General features: G+C 42.4%; 1 protein-coding gene across 3 annotated transcripts in view; it reads left to right on the top strand.

Annotated features, from left to right (window-relative positions):
- The window catches only part of Gna14 (G protein subunit alpha 14), a 194432-nt gene extending 175186 nt beyond the window's left edge, over window positions 1–19246 (top strand). For all 3 annotated transcript variants that reach the window (XM_020184937.2, XM_074052097.1, XM_074052098.1), the window contains exons 3-7: window positions 8030–8184; window positions 11682–11810; window positions 14061–14190; window positions 16692–16845; window positions 18243–19246. In XM_020184937.2, coding sequence (XP_020040526.1) covers window positions 8030–8184; window positions 11682–11810; window positions 14061–14190; window positions 16692–16845; window positions 18243–18433 — 759 coding nt within the window. In that variant the 3' untranslated portion in view covers window positions 18434–19246. The remainder of the gene's footprint in view (window positions 1–8029; window positions 8185–11681; window positions 11811–14060; window positions 14191–16691; window positions 16846–18242) is intronic.
- The last annotated feature ends 4786 nt before the right edge of the window (window positions 19247–24032 follow it).

Below are 24032 nucleotides of genomic sequence, written 5' to 3'. Positions count from 1 at the left end.
TGAGCTGGACTTGGTCCACCAGCTCTAGTTTACCCAGGATATACAAAAAGTACACACTGGAATCATATAGATGCCAGAAATCACTGCAGTAAAAGACTTTGAGAACTTGTGAGCAACACACAGTGCTCTGCAATGCCAAACTCTGGTTCACTTTCCTCATGAGTGCACAGGGAGACCATGTTTCCTAGCCTCACCTGCACTCAAGTAGAGCCTTTAGACAGTCCTGGCTAATGAACTGGGTCCAGAAGTGAAGTCTTCCAGGTCCAGACCTAGCTCAGAAAACTTCCTGTGCATTGCCTCCTTGTCCCTCTTCCCTCCACTGCAGACTGGATGCAATAACCTAGTGGTGGACTCCAGGGCCCTGGAAGTTAGTGTAGCCACTGAGTGTGAGCCTGGATCATGGGGTAACTGGTGGATCTGGAAGTGAGCCTGAATCCCAGGGTAACTAGGAGATCCAGCAGTGAGCCTGAATCCCAGGGTAACTTCATGGAGCAGAGTCCTTTCCACCCCCACCCTGGGTACTTTTCATGGTACTGTGAAAGTGTAGAATCAGCCTGTGTTGCTAAGGCACTGAATATGAGAGTCTTTGGCCATTTTTCTCTAATTATACATGTTTGGGCTCCTATCTGGATAAAGCCAAGAAACTGAAAAATATGAAGAGGGACAGATCTTTCTCTTTTAAAACTGAATTCTCCTGTATAACACAAATTTGTGCTAAAAACTAGAAGAGCTCTTCACAAAGCATCTTGGAAGGAGCAGCTTTCATTGGTTGAACAGAGTCAGCCCTCCCTATCTGTGGGTTCCACATCCATGGATCCAAATAATTGTAGATAAAAAATACTCTAAAAAAAACTGTGCTGATACAGAATAAGCACTTGCTTATTGTTTCCTAAACAATAGTTTATAAAGTACTTACACTGTATTAGGTAAGGAATCTAGGGTTGTTTTTTGTTTGTTTGTTTTTTTGTTTGTGGTACTGGGGTTTGAACTCAGGGCCTTGTATTACTAAGCAGTAATTGTATTACTTTACCACTTGAGTCACATTCCCAGCCCAAGTAGCCTAGAGATGATTTAAAGTCTATGGGAGGACATGTGTAGGTTCTATACAAATACTACGCCATTTTATATAACAACTTGAGCATCCTTAGATGTATCAACAAAGAGTCCTAAAAAACATCCCTGAGGATACTGAGGGATGACTGTACACTCGGTCCTTTTCTGGAGGACTGAGGTGTGGACTTTTGCATGCTCTTTTTTGCTTGAATATGTTCCTCTGCACTGAAGATGTTTCCAAAACATCTTAGGAGAAGGAATGTTACATGAAATGTGATGTAGCAAAGAGCTGATCTAGTCCCCACCTTTGGGATGTACCATCAGGAATGGCCCACACAATCAGTAATCCATGTTCGTGGTGACCAAAAAGGGGATACAGGCCCCCTTTCCTTCCATCCATCAGGCCATATTAGCCTATTCCTTCACTCATCCTTTCTTGAAGTTACTCCTTTTCTTTGCTCTCTTAGCATTTGTGTGAGGCTCCGTTGTAGTTTAAAAGAAGCCAGAAAAGCACATTTTTATGTGAAATACTAACACGTAAATGGTCATTGTGTTAGCCAGCTTTCTGTCACTATGACAAGTCAGAGAATCAACTTGTAAAGATAACAGGTTAGTTTTGGCTCAGATTCTTGGAGGTTTCAGTCCGTGATCAATTGACATCATTTCTTTTGGGCCTGTGGCAAGGTAGCACATCATGGTGAGAACGTGTGACAGAAAAAAACTGGCTCATCATACTAAGAAGCAAAAGAGCAAGAGAACATGGTTCCAGTCCCCTTCGAGAGCACACCCCTAATGACCTAAAGACCTCCCACCAGGTCCTACCTGTTAAAGGCTCCAACTCATTTGTCCCAATAGCTAGAGGCCATGCCTTTAACACACGGGCTGTTGAGGGGCATTAAAGATCCAAACAACATGAGTCATTTAAAAAACATTCTAGGTATGCTAGGATAGCTATCTCCTCTGTCTCTATCTCTATATCTATCTGTCTATCCATCTGTCTATCTACAGTTATTCTGAATGCAGGATTCTGTCTATTAAGGTCAAATTCGCTGGCCATAATGCTTGAACTGTCTATATCTTTCCTGATATTTAAAATTCTATCAGTTAGTGGGAGAAGTATGTTACAATTTCCCATAAATGAAGATTTGTCTGTGTCTCCGGTTGATCTGTGAAATGTTATTTTGAACCTGTGCTATTAATTTCATAAAACTTTAGAGCTATGTTGTCCCGAACCTTTTGTCATTTGTAATAGCCCTGTCTTCTACGGCAACCTACGCTTTTCACCCGAAGTCTACCCTTACGTTCAAAGAGCGACTCCTGCTTCTTTTGGGTCGGTGTTTTCCTGGCATAACTTTTTCCATCTTTTTATGTGCCACCTTTCTTGGACTTTTCTTTTCTAAGAAGATAAGAAGATAAGACAAGTCCAAGCAAGTGGGCATGGTATGCTAAACACAGATTTGAGGAAAGAGTTTGAGAAAATGGAAGATGTTGTTTTCTAAACTCTGAAAGAGAGTCTACTTTTCTCCTGCCCGGTGTCTGGGGATGGAGATTGATTTCTGAGGCTCCCATGATCTCAAGCTGAGCTGCAACCTCCTAAGGGCTGCCCTTCAGCCCCTCAACCCAGAACTAAAAGGCTTGCAAGGGCCTTTTGTTCTTGCTAATCCTTAAATCTCAACCTGTTATCCTAGCCCTGTGATGTTGAAAACAGTAATTCTGAGCTTCCAACTGCCTCTTCCAGAACAGGCAGAGGTCACAGGGAGAGCTGAGCTGGGCTCAGCTCCTCGGGTACCATCTTCTCCTGCGGCTTGGCAATCATTTACTCTTTCTCAGCTTTCTAGCACATTCACATACATATATTTTTTAATTGTCTACCATTTCTAGCTGCTCTTAGTGGAAGAGTGGATCCAAATTTCTTCATTGTTCTTTATTGGAAGCAGCAGAAATTCCTTGTTTGTTATCTGTAGGCAAAGCTCCTGTCCTGTCCTAGTTGGCTAGCATTATAACGTAATATTTTTAAAAGCTGATAGTTTATCGAGCAGTGAAGTCTTACTTCGTAATTTTTAATAGAGTATGCAGTATAATTCTGGACCTTGATGCAGTTGCTAAAATAAGGAGACATGATTATACAGAAGTTGGAAAACCTCGCTTTTCATCATTCCATTTTTAATCATATATTTTATTTTAATCCCACTTGTTTTTACAAAGGTTGTTAATTTTATGGGCATTACACATCACAGTAGACACTTGAAGTGTTATCAAATTAAGTTTTTATCATGTAACACATGTTAATGAATATTAATTTTAATGAAAATGTCACTAGACAAGAATTTGTTCAAGAGATCTACTATACATCCTGATGACTAAGTTAGTAATGATACTTGAATATTGCCATGAGAGATTTTAATGTTCTCACAATGAAAAACATACATATTTGAGGTAATTCATATATTAGCTTGATTTTGCCATTCCACAATGTATATATGTGAAAACATGCTGTTTAATAAATATATATGATTTTAATTTTCCAATTAAAAATATACAAATGAAAAAATTAATGAAAATGCTTAGGTATGTAACCAAAGACCAAGAGCCTTAGCTCCCTGACTTGGGAGGCAAAGCCACCTCACCCGATTATTGGAGGAGCCAGATGTGAAAGGGAGGCTGTGACCCCTGCTGCCCTGGGACATTAACGGTGTAGGAATCTCCATGGTGAGGGCCTGGTGGAGGCCAGACAGCCTTCTGGGCTCCTGGTTCCAGCCACAAGGGCTCACTGTGCTTGACGGTGACGGTTATCAGCAGTCATGGGTTCCTGTGTAAGGCCAGCAAGGCACCACTTCATCAGCAGCTTCTTTTAAGGCTGGGAATTTCTGACAAAACACACATGAAAGACATCTGTTTTCCTTGTTTCCCCTTCAAAGTAGTGAAAATGGTGATTGTCTTTGAGCAAGGAGAAAAGGAAAAGTTGCGGTGAACTTTGTGTTTTGAGAGCCTGGTCGTGTTTCTGGATCCACTGGCTTTGCTCTTGTCATATTTATTCCTTTCAGGTTGATTTTTCTTCTCTCTCTCTTTAATCAGCAAGTGTGTGAGGCAATTTCAGCTCAGTGCTGCTCTAGTCTGGGCCTCTTCTGTGATCTACAGGGCCACCTTATCCTGGACATCTCTTAGATGCTGGCCACCTCCGTGTTCCCCCACCTCCAGTCCTCTCCCAGATTTTTTTGTCCCTTCTTCCTATGTGATGAAGAAACCAGTCTTACATGTCACAGACCTTCCCCTCATTGCAGAAGGGGAGGTCCTCTTGCTCTGACAGTATGTGCATTGCAGAGGCAGGTGAACTGTGCCCATCAAGGTGCCTGCTCTGTGTGAGACCCCCCTGGCTATACCCAAGGAAAATGTGCATGGTACCCGACTCCTGTGATACTCAGACATTGGTAATGCTATACAAAAGTCATCCATCCCCTATTTCAATAAACCCTCTATTTAAATAGATAGGTAACTTTTCTTCCTCATTCCTCCCTACCTTCCTAATTCTTGCCTCTGGGACATTCTCTGGTGTCTAGGTTGTGCCATTTTGTCTAACAGCCATCTTCATGATGCCTTGTGACTGAATAGCAGCCACTTGGCAGTCCACTTTCGCCCAGAGTGACAAAAACTTCTCTGACTGAAGAAGTTTCCTTTCTAAATGGAAACTAACGAGACATTACAACTAAATGCAACATGTGACCCTAGGCTGCACTCCGGACCAGATAAAGGACATTAATGAAATAAATGTCAAAATTTGCATAAGGTCTGAGCGTTAGATAATGTGTACTAATGTTAATTTCCTGATTTTGATCACCGTGCTGGGGGCTTATACAAGAGAAGATCATGCTGGTGTTCAGAGATAAAGAGGCAACATGTCCGCAGCTTTCGTGTGCATGCCCGTGTGTCTGTGTGGTGCACGTGCATGAGGGTATGTGTATATGTGTTTGTACATGCACAGGGAGAAAGGGGAGGAGTGGTGAAAAAAAAAGGTAGTAAATTATTAACATTTGAATAAAATGTTTGAAAGAAAGATATAGAAGTACTTGTACCATTTCCCCTACATTTATGTCAGTCTTCAGTTATTTCAAAATAAAAAGTTAAAAAGAATACCTTGATGGGTTGGAAGAGTAACCAGGAGGCCATGACAAAGAAGAGTTTTCTGAACTTGGAGACTTCTGGACCTCTTGAGTCTGTTCCAAACTCAAGTCCTGTTGGGTTTCCCAAGAGCCCACAATCTACTTTCCTTTCAAGCCAGACTCCCCGAAACTCCCCTTCCTGGACTGAGCAGACAATGCCTTTCTGTCTGGACTGAACTCAGGTCTGTCTTCTTCCTGGCTCTCATGCTTCATAGCCTGTGTGGAAGGCTGTGCTCCTCTCTGACATCTCACTGGCGTCCATGTTTTCTCCTTCCTGGAAGCAGCCGGGTCTGTCTAGTGCAACATGGGGCGGTAAGGACACGTGGTAGGCTACGCTGTAGTAACTAATGCCCTGGGGTGAGCTTACTTAACTCACAGAGGATGGAAACTTACAAGTTGATTTCTTACTCATGCGACATGTGCACTCTGGCATGACATGGTGTCTTGGGATGACTGGCTGATGGTGGCTCCATCCTTTCTCTTGCTTTCACAGTCACCAGAGGGGGTATGGTGAGTTATTCACTGGCTTTTTAAAGTCCCACCCCCCCCCAAAAAAAAGACTATGTGCTCTCATTTCATTTACTGTGAAGTGCAGTACTTCTGAGGAAGAGAGGTAAAAATATATTTGTGACATCCCTGAAGATTGTCACAGCACTGTTCACAGTTAAACTGGCTTTAAGTTAAATTAAGGAGAGCAGTTTATGAGGCACTAGAAGCAAGTGCTGACTGCCACTAGAGGCGGAGTTGGAACCACACTTGGCCCAGAGTCACCCAGCACATCCTCCTCCAGGAGACTCCCCGAGCACCTTTGTGACCCTGCTGTCAACTGCACAGGCTCTGCCCTCCTGCCCTTGCATTCCTTGGCTGTGGTTTTCTGTCTGTTAGATACACTTCCTATGTACCACAGACACACATCAACAGAAGCCACAGGCACTGTGCTAGGTTCTTAGCAGAGGGTGGGAAGAGACCATCTGATTCTGTTTGGAGGAGACAGGGTGGTTACACAAAGCAGGGAGATGGGGGACAGTGCTGCTGCTTCAGGCAACATGTCTGTTCTCTCTGGCCAACAGTGGTGGGCAGAGTTAGATGTCAAGGCTTATGGACTGTTGATATGTTTTATTTCTGCAAAAGAAGTATGAGAGGCTGGGCATGGTGACATATGCCTATAACCCCAGTTATTGGGAAGCAGAGGTAGGAAGACTGTGGTCCAAGGTTGCCCTGGGAAAAAGTGTAAGACCCTATCTGAAAAACAAACTTAAACCAACAGTGCTGGGGCTATGGCTCAAGGGCCTGCCTAGCAAGTGTGAGGTCCTGAGTTCAAACCCCAGTACCACCAAAAAGTACATATATTCATGAGGCAGCTGCGACAATATTAAGGCTAATTGTACTTCCATGTTTGTAATATTCCATAGTTTATAGTTCACGTTCTCTGAAAATCACTGACTCATTTTATAAATGAGGACTCTGAGGTGGGTAACTTGTCAGGCTCCTTACATCTCCCAACTCAGCTCCCTGATTCCTGGTCCAGAGCACTTCCCACCAACCAGCCTGTCTACCTTGTTTGGGGTCCTGTCTGCCTGAGCACCCCACAGTCTCAGGGAAGAGCTCCCTCACTTCTGTGATAGGTCTGAGGAAAGTCCCGTTGATACAATCACAGCCGTTGGCTTCACCCCGAGTCCCCTGAACCTGTAAGAGCCGCCTCCCCTGGCTGATGGATAAGGTGAACAATGAAGAGAAAAGCAACTTTTGCAGAGGGTGCCGTGGACACTTGCGGGCTCCCAGGTGATATTTCTTGAGCTCCCAGCTGCGTGATGTAATTACAGTGAGGCGGGAAGGTGGGTCCTGTCTCAGCAGGATTCGCTTCTCTGTTGCGGCCTGTGGCCAAGGAAGGGATGCTGAGGCTGTGGTGCCAACTCATGGAAATGTGGATGCAGCCAACCTGAACACTGTCATTGTCTAAGATTTGGAAAGAGTTCTGGTCTATGCTTCCGTTGACTAAGTGAAATAGTAGAGCAAGAGCCCTTGGCACATAAGTGGCCAGTGAATGGTATCTGCTGTAGGAGTAATAATTACAGTAGTAATGACCTTTACAATTACCATAGTAATACAGCAATAGCATCAGAGGGAGGGTGGGAGGGAGGGAAAGAGGTAGTAATATACGTTGTACCAATCAGTGGTGTTTGAGGAGTGCAATGGGTATAGATCACCCAATGGGAAAGAATTTTGTCAGTAACACATGATAATAAGCAGGATTTATGGGAACTCTGTACTTTCTGCACAATTTTGTTGTGAACTTAAAATGGTTCTAGAGAGTAAAGTCAATTACTTTTTTTAAATGAAGAGAAAAATATCAATACCAACTATCAGCAGACTGATAGTTAGTGTTGTTTTTTGATTCCAAAGTCAATGCACACCCTTATTGCTTGCTCCCAGGGTGGCCCCACTTCCACCACCACCCTGATACTCGTAACGGTTATTTATAAATTGTTGATGATGTAGACGCTGGAACAAGTGGGATGTTACTGAGGACATCGAGCGTGGTGGCTGGGTGGACAGCGCATGGTTTCTCTGTCCACAACTGGTGGTGTGACACCAGGTGCTGCTGGACTGAAGCTGCAGGTCTTGGGCTCTGTGAAGTGCTGTTCCCTGGGCTGTGCAGCCATGTCACTTCTACTCGAGTTGGCAGCAGCTGAGTGACATGGCTGGGCACATCCCTGCATGTGGTGGTCCTTACCCCACAAACCAGTCCTGTCCCCAAACCACCAAGTGGTTGGTTTCTTTTCCTTCAGCTACTGAAAGGTTCTCTGTCTTTTGAATAGGAAAATGCCCAGGTAATCAGAGAAGTGGAAGTGGACAAGGTGTCAGCACTCTCTAGGGACCAGGTGGAGGCCATCAAGCAGCTCTGGCAGGATCCGGGAATCCAGGAGTGTTATGACAGAAGGAGAGAGTACCAGCTGTCGGACTCTGCCAAGTAGTGAGTACCGAGCCTGAGCCTTGAGCCCTGCCAAGGCTGCCCACGGTGCTTTCAGGCAAACTTGGCAGCTTCAGAGAAGCTCCTCGCTGCCTGCTAAGATGGGCTAAACTGTGTGTGTGTGTGTGGGGTCTCCCTCTGCTTTGCTGCCTCTCCCTTAATTCTTGATATTGTCTCCTGTCTCAATCCTGTGTGGATCAAAGTCTAACTTTGGGCTGGTACACACTTTTCCTCAGTGTTTCAGTGAGAGGCCCAATTAAATTGGGAAGTTCCCTTAGTGAAACTGATCTCATTTGGGGTTCTGAAATTGTGATTTAAACAAGAAATATACCTACCTCTAGTTTTCTCCTTCCTCCTATCCATATCCCTCTGCCTTTCTGGCTGCCTGTTCAGAAGACAGCAGGTTCTAGCGCCCTAATCAGGTTAGACCAGCTGCTGATCTCATACTTCCCTCTAGTGGCGGAGACATGGATCTGCAGGCCCAACACCCAGGAAGCTCAGCTAACTTGTTTATTGATCCCTGTCAAAGCCTATTACTCTTTTACTCTATCTACAGCTCTACTAAGCTGTAGTTTTAAACCATTAATCCCTGATGGTAAAAGGGCTCCTCCCATTTATATGCATGAAAACTGCCCCATAGAGTTCACAGAAAATTCCTTAAGAACTTTCCAAGGCAGTGTGTCCAGCTGGATGGAGATAGTTCCTTCCTTCTTGAAGAACTGATGATTCCTGCTTCTGCAGTCCAGCTCCTTCTCCCTTCCCCAAGACTGACCTATTTCCTTTATGTGCTGCCATGGTCCTCTGCACTTGGGTGGCAGTTTATCCCACCCTCTGGACAAGGCAGAGGGCAGGAAAAGGAATGTTAGTTACTTCCTGTGATTTCATTGGCTTCCCTTTGGCATTTGATTCAGGCCTAGTGTTCAATATCATTAATCCAGATCGGCACAATCAGTCTCATACAGGAGCAAAAAAGCATCTAGGCAGGAAAAGAAAAGAACCCCTAATAAGGTGTTGGACTCACATAGAGAAGAGAGAGTGTTCCAAGGAGGTGCAACTGTTTTGAGCAGCCTGAGAGCCAAGGCCAGGTCAAAGTCAAAAACAGCCAGAGCCCTCCTATTCCTCTCTGAGACTACCTGGTATTTCTGGCTTTGTGAAGGTCCTCCCTCTGGCCTCCTTTTTTTGCAAGACCCCTGGTGTAGATTCATTTGGAAAAGACCCACCAGAACTGTTGAACTCAATGTAACCCTGAGAAATGAGGCAAGTCCATTGAGAGGGATGTGGTAAGTGGCTAGGGTGGTGGACAGAGCTGGCATGGAAAAAATGGGACTCATGCTTGTATTGCCAGCTACTTGGGAGGTGGATATCAGGAGGATCTCAGTTCAAAACCAGCCTGGGCAAAATGTTAGCAAGATCCCATCTAAACCAATAGCTGGGCACGATGGTCCATGCCTAAAATCCCAGCTATACAGGAAACAGAAATAGAAGGATCAAGGTCCAGGTCAGCTCAGGCACAAATGCTAGCAAAAAGGGCTAGAGATATGGCTCAAGTGGTAGAGCACCTGCCTAGCAAGAGTGAGGCCCTCACTTCAAACCCCAGTACCACAAAAAAAGTGCTCATAAACGCAGACAGTGCCCAATCTTTAGAATCTGCAGAATACAAGATACTTGGGCATTTCCTTGGTCTAGGTTAGTGGTTCTCAGCCATCTGCAGTGATGTCTGCTTATTTGGGTATGCATTCATGTCACCAAAATGTGAATGCTTGTAATGTTCCAGTAGTGTGGTAAGGGCTGCAGGGCAACCAATGCCCTCCACTCTCAAGAACCACACAGTTTGCTGCTGTGAATCAAATATCACACACAGAGCTGGGCACCGAGCTCCTTGGGAGGCAGAGATCAGGAGGATTGTGGTTTGAAGCCAGCCCAGGCAAAAAGTTCATGAAACCTTATCTCTAAATAGCAAACACAAAACAGGGTTGGTGAAGTGGTCAAGTGGTAGAGCGCCTGCCTAACAAGTGTGAGGCCCTAAGTTCAAACCCCAGTACCATGGAAAAAAAATCACAAATAGAAATATACAGTCCCCCCCTCTATATGTTCCAAGACCCCCAGTGGATGCCTGAGAACACAGTACCAAGTCATATATATATTATGTGTTTTTCTACACATATATACCTATGATAAAGTTTAACTTATAAATTAGGCACAAAATAGATTAACAACACTAATTTATTATTAGTAGTAATAAAATAGGATAATTATTAGGGCCATTATTAAGTAAAACGAGTTACTCAGACACAGGCACTGTGATACCATGACAGTAAATCTGATAAATGAGACCACTCCTGAGTGACTGACTAATAGGCAGGTAGTGTATACAGCATGGATACACTGGAAAAAGGGTGAGCTATGGCCACGGTAGGACAGTCTCAGACTGTTATCATGCTACTCAGAAATGACACACAGTTAAAACTTACCCATTGTTTTCTTTAGCTCTGTAAAATAAAAACTAAAAAAATAACTTATGAATTGTTTATTTCTGGTATTTTCCATTTAATACTTTTGACCATGAATGACCGTGAATAACTGAAACTGTGTATAGTGAATCCTTGGATAAGGGAGATCTTTTGTACAGTGAAGCAATAGCCCTGGGCATGGGTGTAGGTGCAGGAGCTGCCCACAGACCTGGCTTCTTGAACTGGAGGCTGTAAGGTGAATGGGATTTGTTTCTTACCCCTTGGTTCACCTTCAAGTTGACTACTCAGTCCTTGGTGTCCAGGCTGTACTAGAGAAGGCAGGGCCACCCTCAGTGTCAAGGGGCTCAGAGTCACCAACTCTACTGTTGGCCAGGACCTGACTTAGTTATTTTGCTAAAAAATGCCTTTTAATGAACACTTTAAAGAAGTGTTCTCTCATTTCATTACAGAAAAAGTGATGTGTTTGAAACTCAGAGCTTTACTAGAGAGCCACAAGACAAATTTTGGATTATCTTAGATGTTTCATTTCCCAGTGTCTTTAACAGTAAAACTTTTACTTGCTGTTATTTTGAAAGAATTTCTCCTTGGCTTGTTTTACATCTGTACATTTTCTTAGAAACTCCACATAATTTATTGCACAGATGCTTCAGAGTACAGTGTCTAGGTTACATGATGTTCTTGGATGAGGGTAAGTGGGAGTATGCTCTGGGTGGGATGTCACGGCCATTTCCAGCCTCCCAAGCCCCCAGCCCTGCCTTCCTCACAGCCACACAGACATGATGGAGCTGAGAGTCCAGGAGGAAGGCACAAGTGACCTGCAGATTTCCCAGCAGGCTCATGGAAGCATGTCTCATTCCTGGTCACTTGGACACTTGAAGAGGAGAGGCCAGCCAGAGTTAGCTCAGAACGTTATTGAGGGCATCTGTGTGCCCGTGGAGACACTGTGGGTTGGGGTGACTTTCCTTGAGTAGGGTGAACATTCTCCCTTCTGTAAAAGAAGTCTGAGCTTCTCATTCTTTAATGTCACAGTTACCTGACTGACATTGATCGGATCGCCATGCCATCATTTGTGCCAACGCAGCAAGATGTGCTCCGTGTCCGAGTGCCCACCACTGGCATCATTGAGTATCCGTTTGACTTAGAAAACATCATCTTTCGGTAAGTCTCTCTCAGCCATGGTCCGTTAAGAGTTTCCCCAGTCTTTAAAGTCCCTAGATGGAGTCTTCCATGTGCTATTCCTGTACAGGCATTTTTATATCCTTTAGGACAGAATGACCCTCTCTGTTACAGGGCATTTAGAATTGTGCAGGGCTTACTCCTAGAATGGAGAGGGACTCCCCTTCTATTGCCCTTGGGGAAGAAGCTTTCTTTCCAGGAATTGTGATCATTCTTATGCTCACACACATATAACTTGTGTGACATGTAACTTGTGTGACACGCACATTGAACATACGGAACGAATGATATCTTTACCTTAATGTCGAATAATTTTTCTCTTTTCCTCTATTTTCTTCTCCAAGATGTATCCTTAAGCTAAGAACAGAAAAATATATATTAAATTTACATAATATATGCGAACTACATATAGTTGTGTGAAATGTATGAATTTCCACTGACAGAAATACTTTTAGGATGACTTGAGTAGATCCTCATTATACTCTATTATGGGAAAAGTAAATAATAATAGGGCTGGAGGTGTGGCTGAAGCAGTAGAGCTACTCCTGGTAAGTGGGAGGACTTGAATTCAACCCCCATGAAAAAAAAAAAAACCCAGAACAATATGGGGCATGTACATAGCACTGCAAATTTCAAAGCACTTTTATATCCATTGTTTCCCTCGTTCCTCCCACAATTACTATTGCACGTACTTTTCTAGTTGAGAAAAGTCCTTCCACACCCAGGTCCTGCGTCACCCACAATTATATCTCATCACTTCTTCAGAATTGCTGTGTTGATGGTGGGGTGGCTCAAAAGATACTCTGCATCTTCAGTTAGCAGATCCCTGATTTTAATGGTAGCCCCCATATTTGTGGGGCATAAATTTAAACCTTTTCGGAATCTAGTGCTGCTCATAGCTTCTCCCATGGCTTACATTTGTTTTGTTTACAAGACTTGTAGTTTTTCTAAGTTCATCCTCCTCGGGCTTTGATAAGTGGGTTTTATATTACTTTCCAAAGGCCAATCATTGAGTTTCACATCATCCACCAGCAACATCTCCTTAGTTACAGCTTGTAGTGCCTCACCCCGCCCCCACCCCGTGGGATCTTTCTCGCTGGAGCATCCTGGTCTTTGAAATGGAGGCCTTTTTTGAAAGGGTTCTTCAAGCCCAGACCTCTAAATAGCTGGTTTCTCTTCCCAGCTCCATTCACTGCTGCAAGGTGGGACAGAAATGAACATGTCATTGCAAGAATGCCTGCACCTTCAGGGCCTGGTTCAAGGGCAGGCCTGCCTTTTTGGTTTTGTTCCCAGACCCTTTCTGGATACCAGGCATGGGTTGGGCCTGTGGATCACCTCGCCGCACTGGTTCAGTGCCCTTAGGGATTGGTGTGTGGAAGAGGTGAGGCAGAATTGCAAGGGCTGTGATTTGGCAACTTGTGGGCTATACTGAAGCCACAGGTATAGCCTTTTCAGGGTTATGAAAAACTCTTGAGCCAATATTTAAAAACTGAGATGCTTCATTCAAAACACTTGATACCTGGTTTTGCCTAAAATGTCTGAGGATGTGTTAATAGCAAGCCTGCCTTCTGCCCAAAGGTGGGCTGTGGTGATGTGGGATCTCTAGCAATGCAGCTTTTCTACTTTGGAGGGGCCCACTTGACTCATACTATACCTGGGGCATTCACATCAGCAATCCCTTGGCTGTGGGTCCTGAAATTGTTCCCAAAGACACAGATAAAGGCTTTGAGTTTCTGTATTGGGTAGAGAGCATTTGCAGGTCTTTATAGGTAAGAAGGGTTGCACTCAGTTAATGCAGAAAGGATCTGTGGGTAAGTTAGAGGGACTATGAAACCAAGAATGGACCCAGGGCCTGAAGAAAGCTGAGGGGACCTAGAAGACTGCTTGCCTTCCTGTCCCTTTTGTATCTGGTTCTTTGGCTGGTTGGAGCAAAACCCAAGTGGGTATTTTCTCCCTGGACTATTGAAACATCTTCTTACCCAGGTGGGCCCCACCTGAGTCACTTGCATCTGTCTTCAGAAACTTCATTTGCATTCTGTGCTTCCTTTGCTAGGAATCATTCAGTGGTCCCTTACTGCATTGAGGCAGTGCTCAAACATGTTCAACTTAGAACCTCTCTTCACTCTGTAACGATCGGTGAGGAACCCAAGAGCACTGACTGCATGGTATAATGGCTCACGTCCTTCACCTCGGGGTTACACATTCCAACTCTTTGTAATCTGTGTTGAGCAGGATGGTGGATGTTGGTGGCCAGCGATCTGAGCGACGGAAGTGGATTCACTGTTTTGAGAGTGTCACCTCCATCATTTTCTTGGTTGCTCTGAGTGAATATGACCAGGTCCTGGCTGAGTGTGACAATGAGGTATGCTTGGTGGGGAGGTTAGGTAGAAATGTTAGAAATGCAAACTCCAGGCCCATTAAATCAGAGCCTGCATTTTAACAAGGTCCGGGCAATCCAAGTACAGTCACACATCACTTAAACACAAGGATGCATTCTGAGAAATGCAGTGTTAGGTGATTTTTGTCATTCTGTGACCATCAGACTACAGCTGCTAATCATCTCTTTTTGTTACTGTATTGAATATTGTAGCAATTGCAATATAGTGCCTAAACAAAACATATTAAACATTAAAAGTGTACAGCTCCATTACCTTCTACGGGACCGCTATCATATATGTGGTTTGTTATTCACCCAGTGGCTGACAGTCATGTGGTACGAGACTGTATGTATGAACGAGGTCATCGTTGAATCTCAAACTTAGTCGAACACTGGGATTTCCTGAGGAATGTAATGAAAAACCCAGAGCTGGGTCCAGTCTTAGAGATTCAAACTTAATTGTTGATGGTGGGTGTGGCCCGAGAGGGGGATTTTTACAAAAGCTCCCCAGGTGAATCTAATGTGCTGTGGAGGGTAGAAACCACTGAGAAACAGAACTTCTCATCTGGCATTCTGCAACCCCCCTGGGAAGCTTTTTAGAAAACACTGCTGTTTAGACACTGCACTAGTTATATTTACTGGGTTTAGGTGTGAGGGGGATTTAGGATTCTAATGCACAGATTTGAGCAAAACTAATTCAATAAACTTTATCTGAGCAGACTGCCCAACCTTCATAGGACATGGTGCTCCCAAATTAGCTCTCTAGTAGAATAGGCAGAGACCGTAGTGCCAGATGTGTGGAGTGGTCCCTTCACTCTCTGATCCAGCTAAGTCAGGCACTCAGTGTCCCCTGCAGAGCCATGGCTGACATGGCTGGGTCCAGTTCCATTAGCTGGATCTGTGTGACAACAAAAAGGACTGCTCAGTTATTTCTTTGTGAAATTGGGGTATTTCCTGTGGGATGCCATGAATTTCTCCCTCCTGAACTTGCCAGGGGGCTCCTAAACCTTTTAGAAAAATGTCTGTTTCCAGGACATGAAGTGAATCAATGAAGAGCTCTGTCCAGGATTAGGCCATAACTATGCGCAAATCATGTCTGTGTTTCTGAAGAGCAGACTTTTTCTTGAGGAGTGCTGCCACATTAGCTAGTGGAGGATTAACTCATTTACTTGTATTATTGTGCAAAGAACAGCACAGAACAGCTGGGATGTTGCTCAGCTCTCTCAAGGGGGAATTATTTTTAAAAAACAGATATCCAGTTATCAATATAAACAATTAGCTCCAAATTTATCTCAGGAATTACTTGTGGTGTTTCTCAGGAAAGTTAAAAAATTAGGTGCACAAGAGACTAGTAATTCAGTCCCATGAGCTTAGAAAGGAAGCATTTTCTCCTCTCCTAGAAAAATCACAACATATTTGGAGAAAAGTGGTTGCCATTCCAGACTTTTCCTTCCTGGTTGTAGATAGGTATTGTACCCACTCACTGTGCCGTATAGGAAATTTTTTCATACATTGTATTTCCCTGGAGATCATTAATAAGATCATAATATATTTTAAAGAAGTTTTAGACAGGTGTGGGGTTATCTTTATGGTAATACGTTTGGACCCTAATCCCATCAGATGCACCAAGTGGGAGGAGCCCTGGGGTCTGGGAGTCATTCTTAGGAAGTGGGATTTATGGCACATCCCTCTGGAGCACGTGTTGAGCTCTGATGTTTGTCAGTCTGTCTGCTTCCCCCTTCTTAAAAACACTTTGGAGAGAGAACGCTATTGACAGCAGCTATTATCACTAGATATGAACTCTATGTGCACTGACTGTTCTCCATAAGGTGGGGCATTTAATATTTTCTTGCCAGTATCTTTACTGCTACTGTCTTTGTGCATAATTGTTAGGAGATCCCACTATCACGTGGGCTTTGACCATAGTATGCTTGTCTATTGAATGTAGACATTGTCCTACTTGTGAAGTGTGCACAGGGTGGAGGCTGGGCAGCATTACTTCCCTTCTTGGGCAGCGTGTAGCATTCCTAAGGGCCCTAAGAGGGTTGGCCTTGCTGGATGGGAGTGTCTTCATTCCTCATCTCACAAATCCTGAGGCACAGTCTGGAAGCCACACCCAGTTGAAGTGACCATCTCAGATCTGAAGCTGGCTCTTGCCCATCTGGTAATTCCAATAATTGCATGACGCAGAAAACTTGTCAAATGTGGACACGAACTTTCCTGCTCCAAGCTGCACAGAAGCCTTTCTGATTCCTGTATGTTAGTTTTGGGCTAGAGAAGTTGGGGTACCCAGGATGGGGGAAGAGTCACAAAGAGGAAACAGAAGCAGGAAGGTCTGGTGCCCTATGGGCCACATGCTCATCAACTTCAGCAAGAGCAGTGACCCAGCCAGGAGTGAGGACCCATGGATGCATTAGCTGTTTAGCTTGTTGTTCCTCAAATACCACTGTTTTTAGTTTATCCCAAGTCCCTTGTTTCTCACTTAGAATCGTATGGAAGAGAGCAAAGCCTTGTTTAAAACCATCATCACCTACCCCTGGTTTTTAAACTCATCTGTGATTTTATTCTTAAACAAGAAGGACCTTTTGGAAGAGAAAATCATGTACTCTCATCTAATTAGCTACTTCCCAGAATACACAGGTAAGTGTTCGCCTTGGGAGCAATGCTTCCATGTTGACCTTGTCCGCTTCCCCAGCATCAGTTTCCAGTCCTCAGCATGGCTGGTGGGGACCTTCCTGCTCAGCCCAGAACACTGGGCTCTCACCACTCCCACCTTAGAATCAAAGCTGTCATTGCACTTGTGGGAGTTTACCTCACCACTGACGAATGGGGCCTCTCCCAGTGCCTGGAACACATTTGTTAGTTTCTTTCGTTGACTGCTTTGGCTCGCCAGGTCTCAGCTCAGCACTCCCCCAACCCAGGAAGTACTTTTTGACTCTCCCATACCTGTTGGACCTGCACTGGTATGCCACCGTTTTCTTGCTGCTTTGGCACCCTGCCTCCTCTTGCTCTCTCAGTTGTCATGCTGTGTCACCTATCTTCTCTGTCACCGAGTTCTCTCCCCAGTTAGCTCCTCGAAGGCAGACTGTGCCCCATTTATTTGCCCTCCTAATGCCAGCCAGAGCACTTGGGTTTGAGGGCAGCATCTGCTTTGTGGACACCCAAGTTATTTTAAGGAAGGAGACTTTCTTGTCCTATTGCCAATTAAGCCTGATACCGGTCTCATATTACTAAGTTTGACAATGATATTTAGAGGGTCAATGTGTCAGCACTTTTTTTCTTTTATTAGTCACCTTGGTTATACGATTTAGAACTCTTAAAACCAATCTAATGTGTTGGTTCCCACATTCTTCCTATCCTCCCACAGCTGTATGTCTTTCTCTCCTGAGCCCAGAGATGTCTGTCTAAGATTATTAAGTGTTACTTCTCTTCAAAGGTGGTTCAAATCAGAAAATTAAACTGGGCCATTATTTTTAAACAAATTACCTTACAATTTTTAGATACCAGTGGAAACTTTAAATACTATTTTATGGGTTCATAAATAGTTTACTTCAGGTAAACTATTCCCTCAGATACTTTGAGGTAAATAATTCTTGTCCTAAATAAGAACAAGAATACATTAAACATGGTTCTTGGGCAGGGCATGGTGGCACACACCTATAATTCCAGCTACTTGGGAGATGGAAACTGGAAGGATCATGGTTCAAGGCTATCCTGGGCAAAAAGTTAGTGAGACCCTATCCCAACCAACAAACCAGGCATGGTGGTTCATGCTGTGCTCCCAGCTATACAGGAGGCCAAAGGTAGGGGGATTGCAGCTCCGGCTGGCCCTGGGTGAAATGTGAGACCCTATCTGAAAAAGGACCAAAACCACAAAGGCTGGGGGAGTGGTTCAAGTGGTAAAGCACCTACCTAGCAACTTGGTGTGGGGGGGGGCCCTGAGTACTAACCAAAAAAAAAAAAAGAAAAAAGTTTCTTGGGAGGACATGGTAGTGAGTCTTGTCTGTCTTTATTCCTCTATTTGCAATCATGATCAGGACCAAAGCAGGATGTCAAAGCTGCCAGAGACTTTATCCTGAAGCTTTATCAAGACCAGAATCCTGACAAAGAGAAAGTCATCTATTCCCACTTCACATGTGCTACAGATACAGAGAATATCCGTTTTGTGTTTGCTGCTGTCAAAGACACAATTCTACAACTAAACCTAAGGGAATTCAACTTAGTGTGAAAGCCACTGCCCTCTGCTCCTGCAACAGAAGACACCATTTCCAAGCGCTTCAGACCCCAGCTGAGCCAGGCACTTAGGACATGATGCACACCACGGGGCATGATGGGACATATGAATTTACAAAACCTTTGAGTCTTTGTTCCTCCGTTGTTTTTCTAGTTCTTTTCTTGTATCTTTGCTATAAGGTTTTATGTAAATTTTGAATTTGGTATTTTATAGAACTTTAAAAGGCCCCTGTGATCTTTTTTTTTTATTATTATTATTTTGTGTTTAAGATTGATAGCCATTAAAAGTCATGTAACAGAGGGGCTTGTTAATTTATAGATCATACTTTTGGAACTCTGATTAATTAGGGTGACTTTTCTTTAAAGTTGTGAAATCAATTTAATGCTTTTTATTTAATTTCCATTGTTTTTCCTCTCTTAATGCTGAAGTATGAACCTTGAATATGCTACCAAAGATTTTTTTTTTTAAAAGTTTTTTTGTGTCAACTTTCTTAGCCAAATTAATGAATATATCTATGTATCTAGTTGTTATTTTGCCACAATTGGGTTCCTATGAAGCCAAAGCTGAGATATGGTAAATGGCTCTAGATAGCTTATATATTGCATTGTTGGTAAGCTGTGTATACATGTATATATATATATATATGGTCAGGCCTTGTGAACTTATGAAGTGGCTTAAAGTGCAAATTGTTAAACAAATATTATGCAACTCCTGCCAAAGTTGAGATGGTCACCACAGACCTGCTGTTTGAACTCTGTATGCTGTGCTTTTGTGAGGAGGTTAAGAATACACCATCATCTTTCACTAGCACGGATTATGTTGTGTTTCTTAGAGCTCATGGCTGACAGTTCAGCTTCTGAAGAGGAAAATATTACAGGTTTTATAGTAGTGCAGCTTTCCTAAGTTTATCCCCTTTGAAATAAGTCTGTATTTAGCATGTTATGCTGGAGTTCCTCAGTAGCTTACTCAGCAAAATTAGATGTAGAATCCTCTGTACAGTATAGAGTGCTTCAAACTAAAAAAAGCCCAGGATTTTGTTTCTGCTTTGTGTTTGAGGGCATACACTTGAGCACCTCACCTAGGGCTCTAAGGTGTGATCGGTTTAATCACTCTCCAGCCGGTCTCCCACTTTAGGTTCAGCTTTATGAAGGCAAAAAAGTGACACACATTCAATGGAAATTGTACTTTGAATTTTGATCCTTTCTCATGCTAACAATTTGTGGTGTTATACTCTTGAGATGATAGCAGCAAGCCACAGCTCCCAGTCAGCCAGGTGATCACATAGGGGAACAATTCAGACTCCACAGCCCACTGTGTTGCTAAGCTAGGATGTTCCATGTGTTTGGTGTGCTCAATGCATTTTCAGCCTACCATGGGGTTTACTGAAAGCTGATTAGTGTCTGTGCAGAATGTATTCAAATCAGTTACATATGTTATGGAACTGTGTTCGGCATTCTTGTAACTGTTCTATACCGTCCTTTCAGTAGGTTCCCATTCTGTTGTAACAATTTTAAGTGTGAAGTGTTGAAGAAAAGCATTAATGCTGGAAAAGGCTGAAACTGACAGTAGCAACATTAATCCTTAAAAAGTTATCTCAACTCAAGACATGAAGAACTGGGCAAATGGATGTTAAAATTTGTCTGAAACAGTAAAGGTATAAGAATAGCCAGAACCATTTTCCATAAGAGACCAAAGAGATGGGGATTAGCTCTTCAAGATACTTACTGAGAAAGAAAAAGAAAAACATCACTCCTTACCCTTCTTTCCCACACACTAGGGACTAACAGTCTCATCAGCCAATTAACATGAAAAGGACTCAAAAGAATCACAATCAAGGAAATTAAACAATGTGGGGTTTTGTTTTCTATTCCAAACATTTTGTAGCACTGTTATTGTTAACTTTGGCTGATGCTTAAAGCACACAAGAAAATGATGGCTTTCAATCACTAGTTGCAGGAGGGCTGTCATTCAAAGGATGGTAACAAAGGATGTCCTTAAGACATGGAAAGGCTGAACTCTCCACATCAGAGGTAATAGCCTCTGCCAATATCGATTCTCCTCAGGAAATACCACCCTAGCCCATCTTTCAAAATATACTCCTTGCTTACTGAGAAAATGAGATGATTGAGAGTTGAGAGTACTGAGGTTGAGAGTCACAGTGTTGGCTGGTTGGCTAAGAGGTCACGAAGAATCACTCAAGCTTTTAGGCAGCAGTGATCCTGCTGGGCTGGAAAGCTGCTCACTTTGGCTGAAAACTCAGGACCTTGGTCTCTTGGGGAGATCTTTATTTAGGCCCCACAGCGGGTACAATTTAGGCAAGGGAAGGCTACTGGTAACGTTCCTTGTTTTACCCGATAATTCACAACTGAAGCAGACTAAAGACAAGAAAGCTTTATTGGACTCAATTTCACAAGAATATACATGGTTAAACTGGGCAATTATCTTATGCAATCCGAATCTACCAATACCAAGAAGTATTTTTCAGAGAAAAGTCATTAGCATGACCAACAGTTTTTAGGAAAAAAAAAAAGACTTAAGGTCAGTTCAAGAGTAAGAATGTCACTATCAATGTATTTATAAATTGACTTATCAAAAGACAAAATTAAGGTAGAAGCTGTGTAACAGACAACTGGGCCAAGCTCACAAGAGGAATAAGGAGCAGACAAGTGAAGGAAATATTGCAGTGATACAGAAATAGGTATTTAAAAAAACAAATGATCATAACCAATGACCACAATTTTATCAAGAAGCATTACCAAATAAGCATTTCAAGGCAGCACAAACTATTTGGTCAATATAAAAATTAGCAAGAGAAATTATTTTATGTGCTCCTTCCCTGAAAATTTCATTATTCATTAAGCATAATGCAGAGTTATATAGAGATGATAATTTTAAAAGTCATTAGCTCTCTCACCTTGTAACAAGCCCCAGATATAATTTACACCCGTGTGCGGGTGTGGGCATACAGTCGCTGTTACCGGGACTATTACAGTGTTGTTTATGACATTATTATTTGAATGCTTTTCGTCCCCAAAATTGGAAACTTTTAGATAACCAAACACTGGAGGCATGACAGCGTAACAAAAATGCTGAGGTTTTCAATATGTGCTTTAGGTACGCTTCTAATTATTAGACATTTTATTGTAGCAATCTCACTGGGTTCTTGTTACAAGGACTTCACTAGAAGAAACACATTAAGATATCCACAAAGTGAAATGATGTTCAGTGACAGATTTTAAATCAAGGCAGTGTGATATCTAGTACAGTAGGTGTTAACTATAATACAAACTTCTTATATTTGTATAAAGTAACACAAATTTAAAAACATAATAACCTATGAAATCTGAAGTTATGCTTCTTAAGAAGCTCTTGGGTACCCCAAATTTTCCTTTTTAAAAAATATCATAGGGGGAGAAATGGCCCAAACAATGTATGCACCTATGAATAAATGAATAAAGAAAAAACATACCACAGTATTTAAAAAACTAATCCATAATCCTAAAGTAAAAAAAAATTTTAAATGACATGAAAGAATTTACTTTACAAAAGAGGAAATAAAGTACAAAAAGTTTCAATGAAAGAAACGTGAATGAGGTTTGTAACAGTAGGATGCAGCCTACCTCTCACACAGCAAGGTGCTGGCCTTGTTTCTTAGACAGCCCTGAATACTCTATATACCAATTGTGTCAGAAAGAAAAATGGGGGAAAATTGCCCTAATGTAGATGTTGGCCAATAACTGAAAATACACAAGAACTGTAAAACTTTAAATAATGCTACCTTGATTAGGACAGCATTAACAATAAGGTAAAACTTCAACAGTGTATTTAAAAAGATTAGATAGGAGGTTGAATGGGCTCCTTTATAGAGTGAAGGAGCTGTATGTGGTACTGTATAGTACCAAAGGAAATCAGAATGTTTTGTATTGAGTTCAACACAAAGAATGCAAATTATCTACATTTTTTACTTGCAACTTAAATGAGGAAATCCATTATTTTTAGTTAAAACGCAGACATTTGTAAAGCACCCCCTAATGAATGAATGTACCTTGTATTATTAGCTCTCCATTTTTAAGGGCCTTTGTCACCTGTGTGGTGAATCAGCCAGAACGTAGATGGAGTAAATTCAACTTACTGAAAAGGAAAACTTCTATCTGCAATTTTAGTAAAATTCTTAGTGGTTAGGATGAAATATACCTGGCTAAAATACCTCTGGTCTTTTCTGGGTGTCACTTGTGGACTGAGGTTCTCTGTTTTTTTCTGGTCCCACTGAAGTCATATGAGGGTATCTGTTACACAGCAGGAAAAGAAAGCATTTTACAAACAAGAACAAAAGCTGTCCTACCTTCTCACTCTGAAGACTATGTTCACAATATGGAGGTTTCCTGAGTTGTGGATCTGTTGGTCTATACCTAGGAGGCTCCACACGATCCACACTGTTCCAATAGTCACTGGACAGAAGGCACATGGCTTTTTTGGAGGGTGGGGGGTAAATTACAGCTTAAAATAGAAAGTAATACTTTTTATTTTGACCTAGTACACACAGTATATGGTGTACTTAACTGAAACACTGTTTCAGGAAATCTTATTTAACCTTCTTACATAGTCTGTTGTTTTAATTTCATTTTAAAAATATGTTGGTCTTGCACTTACACTCATTTCATGATTATCTAATGGATTAAGACATATAAAAAACACTGGCCCTATGGATTCTGGTTGACCCTGAGAAAAGGTAAAAAGGCAATGACCTAGCAGTAGTCCTGGAGTTCTCTGAATTGTGTTGGCTGTGTCATGAAAATGCCATTTCAGATAGCGACTTCCACCTTCAGTGCACACAGCACACGTGTTCACGTTCACCACTTCTCTCAGCCTTCTTAACAGAGGGGTCAATTTGAGGGGGCACTCGGCACAGCCTGAAGAATCAACTAATATTATAGGCAATTGACGACTGATATCAAGGTTCAGAAAATTCAGCACTGAGCAGAATCTATTTTATTTTTTCTTACCAGGCAGGAAGAGTACCTCTTTGTGGGATGTTTCACTACTACTCATCATCAGAAAAAATGAGAGATTATGAAAAGTTTAAGGAAAACTTATTTGAAGGCCATAGAACAGTTGCCTCCAAACAGAGGCATGAGGGGAAAGCAAGGACTGACTATGGGTGGTAATGATTATTTAGGGACCAAAAAATAACCAAGCTATAATATACTGATCTTGTGGAAAGTTTCAAGATACTGCTAACACAAGGGAAGAAGCAACAAATACATTCTAAGAGGGAAGACACTAGAGAAGTGCATGCACTATAATAATTTAGGGCAGATTATCAAATACAGTAAGATTTTAGATTCTGTTACAGTAAAAAAGACTACTAAACAAGTAACTTTTATAAAATGTTAAGCTAAAGATTCATTACCTAGTGGCATATTAATGTTAGATTTCTTTTAGTTTAGATGAAGATGATCTTTTAAAACAATGACAAATGACAGCTCTTGACATTATGGGTCCTTTTATTCTAGAGAGGAAGTGATGAGAGGTGAGAGGCAGATGACTGATTGATAGAGAGTAAGAGGAGATATTTCTACGTTTTTATTGGTAA

Source organism: Castor canadensis, chromosome 13 (assembly GCF_047511655.1).
Source record: "Castor canadensis chromosome 13, mCasCan1.hap1v2, whole genome shotgun sequence".
In the NCBI taxonomy this organism is placed as follows: Eukaryota; Metazoa; Chordata; class Mammalia; order Rodentia; family Castoridae; genus Castor; species Castor canadensis.
Note: the sequence above shows the minus strand (reverse complement) of the source record. Positions and strands in the feature narration are given on the sequence as shown.